The sequence below is a fragment of the Saimiri boliviensis genome, chromosome 4 (assembly GCF_048565385.1).
Source record: "Saimiri boliviensis isolate mSaiBol1 chromosome 4, mSaiBol1.pri, whole genome shotgun sequence".
NCBI lineage: Eukaryota > Metazoa > Chordata > Mammalia > Primates > Cebidae > Saimiri > Saimiri boliviensis.
The window spans coordinates 133,633,863-133,639,200 of record NC_133452.1 but is presented as its reverse complement, the minus strand read 5'-3'; the positions used below and the strand labels follow the sequence as shown (position 1 = coordinate 133,639,200).

The following is a 5,338-nucleotide window of genomic DNA, read 5'->3' as shown; positions in this document are numbered from 1 at the left end:
GAGCTGTTGAAAAACTCATTATTTCAGCCGCCTCACCCCTCACTGTCGTTGCCCCCGGTTCGGCGCTGCTTTTGCTCAGCTTTCTGCGCAAATGCCTCAGCTGTGAATACGGTGCTTGGGCTGCTAATTTGCGCAAGCGCATTCGGGCAGCCTCCGAGCCCGCGAGCGCAAGCGCACTTACTGCCGATAGAGCGCTACAGCCGCTTCGCTTAAGCCCGCGGTGCGCAAGCGCGCGACATCTCCGTTTCCCTCCCTCAGCCCCTTCCCCCCCTCCTTTCCCCTTCACGAAGCCGGCTCCGGGGCGCGCTCACCCCTGTGAGGAGGCCGGAGGTCGGACTCAGGAGGCTCCTCCACTCCCGGAAGATCATGTACCAGCCCAGCCGGGGTGCGGCTCGGCGGCTCGGCCCCTGCCTCCGCGCCTACCAGGCTAGACCCCAGGTGAGAGCTGAACAGCGGGAGAGAGAAGAGGGGGCGGGGAGAGACCCTCCTCAGAACCGGTGCGCGGGGCGGAGCGCGCACCGGTTTCCGCGCAGGCGCAGTGACACCCACCGCCCCTTCCCACCTGTGCCCCGCGGCGCGTGGACTGCCTAGGGGTCGTTGGGGCGGGGAGGCGGCGCTGCCGGGCCTGGAGCGCAGGGACGTCGGTGCCCCCAGGGCTGAGGGCTCACTGGCGGGTGCGTTGCGCCCGACTGTCCTCGGTTACCTGTGCCTGGAGGTGATTTGAAGGGCAGGGGCGGAGAGATTTGCAGCCCGGCCGCGGTGCCGCCCCGGAAATCCGCGGCCCAGAGCAGACCCGCGGGGCACCCACAGCAGCCCGCACATCTTGCACCCGGAGAGCGGTCCTGGCACGAAGGCCGGCCACTGTGCACCCGGTTTGGGCCCGTGCGCCGGGGCTGGCAAGATGGCCACGCCCCCAGCAGAGACGGCGCCTCTGGGACACCGTCGGGGACGGAGGTACCCGAGCGGTCGGCCCGCCTTCCCTGGAGTGAGACAGGCCCCCGGGGGGTTCCTTGGGAGTGGAGGGACTCGGGACAGGCCTGACTTTGGGTGACCTCCCCTCGTGGTTTCAACGTCGGTAAACCCAGGAGAATGAAGGCCAGCCTATAACTGTCTCCTGAGGTTTGGCTGTCATTAGAGGGGCTGTCATTATCTCATAAAGGCCTCAAAACCCAGTGAGTCTTTATTGTCCTCATTTATAGGACATTTGTAGGAAGCGGAGACGTAGGGAATGAGAGTACCTAAAGTTACAGGGTAGAATTAGAATTTAGATTCCTAGCTTCAGTTGGATATTCTTTTCTGTGTACATTTGCCTAGCACATTTAAGCGTGGAGAGGTACAGGCCACAGCATTTCATCCACAGTACAATAAAACCTGTTATTCGTTCACTCATCAAGTATGTATTACGTGATTCTTGCAATAAGAGAGGTGAAACTGCCCCCAGTGCTGGAATCTTCAAGGAATGTGGCCGAGCGCGGTGGCTCACGCCTGTAGTCCCAGCACTTTGGGAGGCCGAGGCGGATGGAGCACCTGAGGTCAGGAGTTGTAGACCAGTCTGGCCAACATGGTGAAACCCCGTCTCTACTAAAATTACAAAAATGAACCGGGCGTGGTGGTGGGTGCCTGTAATCCCAGCTACTTGGGAGGCTAGGGCAGGAGAATCGCTTGAACCCGGGAGGTGGAGGTTACAGTGAGCTGAGATCAGGCTACTGCAGTCCAGCCTGGGGGACACCAAGACTTCGTCTCAAAAAAATAAAGACGTTTGCTAGTATTTTGGGGAGGTACTGGTACTTGTACTTGTGTCACATAAAATGGTTTCCTCGTTTTCAGTGCAGATGGAGATGAATCCATCCCTTTTTTGCTATAGTAATTCCATCCATTCTGTCAGGAAAATATATTGGAAGCCTGTTGAGCATCCAAGGGATGAAGGGGTGTTAGGCAAGTGGATTCTTATGTTTTTACCTTTTGTTGTCTCCTTAGGACCAGCTTTCTCCAGGGAGTCTACCATTCCCACCCCTTTGGCCCCCTTCCACAACAACCACTTCCCCATCTTATCCTCTACTCTGTTCTCCCCTGCCCCCATGGCCTCCCACCCAGCGTCTTCCCCAGGCTCCCCCACTACCTCTCCTTCAGATCCAGGCCCTCAACTCAGCATGGGTGGCTCTCCCTCCAAGAAATGAGGAGGAGGGACCAGAACCTGAATTGCATAGCGGCTGCCTGGATGGGCTTAGAAGCCTTTTTGAGGGACCTCCCTGCCCCTATCCTGGGGCTTTGATGCCTTTCCAAGCCCCTGGAACTGCCCACCCTTCCCCCACCAACCCGTCCGGAGATCCTAGTATGGAGGAACATCTGTCTGTCATGTATGAGAGACTGAGACAAGAGGTAAGTCAGTGCAAAAGTGGTCTTCATCTACAGTGGGAAGGGATGTGGGTAATCCTTGGAAGTAGGGGGTTAGTCAACCAGATTCTTCTTGGGAACCATGAAGAAGGCATAAAAATGTGTTATAAACATTTTCTTGGCCGGGCTTTGTGGCTCACACCTGTAATCCCAGCACTTTGGGAGACGGAGGCGGGTGGATCATCTGAGGTCAGGAGTTCGAGACCAGCCTGGCCAATATGGTGAAACCCCGTCTCTACCAAAAATAGAAAAATTAGCCAGGCATGGTGGCACACGCCTGTAATCCCAGCTACTCTGGGGGACTGAGGCAGGAGAATCACTTGAACCCGGAAGGCGAAGGTTGCAGTGAGCCAAGATCACACCATTGCACTCCAGCCTTGGCAAAAGAGCAAGACTCGATCTCAAAAAAAAAAAAAAAAATATATATATATATATATATATATATGTATGTATGTATTTATTTATAGAAAACTGAAAAATAAGATTATGTTTTCTTTCACACTGGGTTGATGCTGTTTTCTTGCATCTAGCTTCCCAATCTCTTCCTTCAATCCCACGACTACAGTCTGTATTCCTTGGATGTGGAATTCATCAATGAGATCCTCAACATACGTACCAAGTGAGAACTGGGGCACAGGTAGGGCCCTGGGGAGGAAAAGGACCTAAAGCTATACCCTTGACTCTTTTCACTTCCCAGAGAAGTTCCTAGACCTTCTCACAGCTGTTCCCCCTTCCTTGGACAGAAGCCAGTTTGGTTTTCTAATTCTGCCATCGTTAGATTTCTTTCCTATCCCTTCTTCACAGGGGCCGGACATTGTATATTCTTTCACTGACCCTCTGCCGTTTCCTGGCCTGGAATTATTTTGCACAGCTTCGTTTGGAGGTTCTGCAGCTGACCCGCCACCCTGAGAATTGGACCCTGCAAGCCCGGTGGCGGCTCGTAGGGCTGCCTGTCCACTTGCTCTTTCTACGGTTCTACAAGCGTGACAAAGATGAGCTTTACCGGTAAGAAAGCTGAGAAAGGACCCAAACTATAATCAGTTCCCTTGTCTTTTGTTTTTTGCAACGGGAGCCTTGCTCAGTCGCCCAGGCTGGAGTACGGTGGCACCATCTTGGCTCACTGCAGCCTCTGCCTCTCAGGTTCCAGCGATTCTCCTGCCTCAGCCTCCTGGGTAGCTGGGATTACAGGCACCCACCACCACACTCAGCTGATTTTTGTGTATTTAGTAGAGACAGGGTTTCACCATGTTGGCCAGGCTGGTCTCAAACTCCAGACCTCAGGTGATCCACCCACCTCAGCCTCCCAAAGTGCTGGGATTACAGACGATTTAGTCTCCCAAACAACCGTTGACCTATCCTGGCTTGACTGTTCAAGGACAGGGAACTTGTTGAAGTTTACGTTAGTTTTAAAAATAACAGAGACTGAGTATACTAGAAAAATCTCTGAGCTTCAGTTTCTTCCTATACAGTACTTAGCACATAGTAGGTACTCAAATACTTACTGAACAGGCCAGGTGTGGTGGCTCATGCCTGTAATGCCAGCACTTTGGGAGGCCAAGGCAGGCAGATCACCTCAGGTAAGGAGAGCTGAGAAAGGACCTTCTGGCCAACATGGTGAAACCCTGTCTCTACCAAAACATATAAAAATTAGCCAGGCATGGTGGTGTGCATCTGCACGTCCAGCTACTTTGGAGGCTGAGATGGGAGAATCCCTTGAACCCAGAAAGGGGAGGTTGCAGTGAGCCATGATCACATTACTGCACTCCAGCCTGGGTGACACAGTGAAACCCTGTCTTTAAAAAAAAAAAAGAAGGGCCGGGCGCGGTGGCTCAAGCCTGTAATCCCAGCACTTTGGGAGGCCGAGGCGGGTGGATCACGAGGTCGAGAGATCGAGACCAACCTGGTCAACATGGTGAAACCCCGTCTCTACTAAAAATACAAAAAATTAGCTGGGCATGGTGGTGCGTGCCTGTAATCCCAGCTACTCAGGAGGCTGAGGCAGGAGAATTGCCTGAACCCAGGAGGCGGAGGTTGCGGTGAGCCGAGATCGCGCCATTGCACTCCAGCCTGGGTAACAAGAGCGAAACTCCGTCTCAGAAAAAAAAAAAAAAAAAAAAAAAGAAAATGTACTGAACAAATGAAAAGTGCTGTTTTCATTTGTTGAGCCTTACAGCTTGATAAATTTCTGCCTGGGAGTAGAATCCCAAGAAATTGTTAGGCTCAGCCACAAACATTGGATGTAAGTTTTTAAACCAGCAATTCCCAAACTGCTGCACAATAGAAATACTCCAGGATTGTTAAAAAATATATTGACACCAAACATTCTGATTTAATTGGGACAGGGCACAACCTAAGCAGAGATGTTTGTCAGTTCCCTGGGTGATCTAGTATGTAGCAGAATTTAGGAACTACTCGTTTAAACAAATGCTTGGATTAAGCTTTGGGACCAGTCACCTTCCCCCTCAGTAAGCCTCTCTCTCTGTTCCCCAGGACCTATGATGCCTACTCCACTTTCTACCTGAACTCCAGTGGCCTCATTTGTCGCCATCGCCTAGATAAAGTGAGTTCTAGTTGGGCTGGGTGAAGGGTAGAACATCTCTGTGCTTCCCCCAACTGGCATTAACCTTTCTCCCTGCAGCTGATGCCTTCACACTCACCTCCAACACCAGTGAAGAAGCTGCTAGTGGGAGCCCTGGTGGCCCTGGGGCTGTCAGAGCCAGAACCTGACTTAAACCTGTGTTCTGAGCCCTGATCTTTGGCCTTGGAATGGGAGCAGCACTGAAGACTGCTATGCCTAAGAGGAGATAGAGGCAGCCAAGAATCTCAGGACCCAGCTTCCTCTCCTCTCTCTCCTTCCTTCCTTTCCATCTCATGCTGTGTAAAGCTGCTGTGTAATTTAACTTGTAAATAATAAAGTTTAACTGACTATGAGAGAGAGAATTTC

At 52.3% G+C, this 5,338-nt stretch overlaps 1 protein-coding gene across 1 annotated transcript; it reads left to right on the top strand.

Moving 5' to 3' along the window:
• Positions 1 to 164: 164 nt before the first annotated feature.
• Positions 165 to 5,334, top strand: C4H6orf136 (chromosome 4 C6orf136 homolog). Its single transcript, XM_010332632.3, is given in 8 exon segments — positions 165 to 451; positions 454 to 673; positions 675 to 954; positions 1,978 to 2,379; positions 2,925 to 3,013; positions 3,199 to 3,399; positions 4,885 to 4,954; positions 5,033 to 5,334. Coding segments are annotated over 8 exon segments (1,461 nt in total). The 5' UTR covers positions 165 to 366; the 3' UTR covers positions 5,147 to 5,334.
• Positions 5,335 to 5,338: the final 4 nt, after the last annotated feature.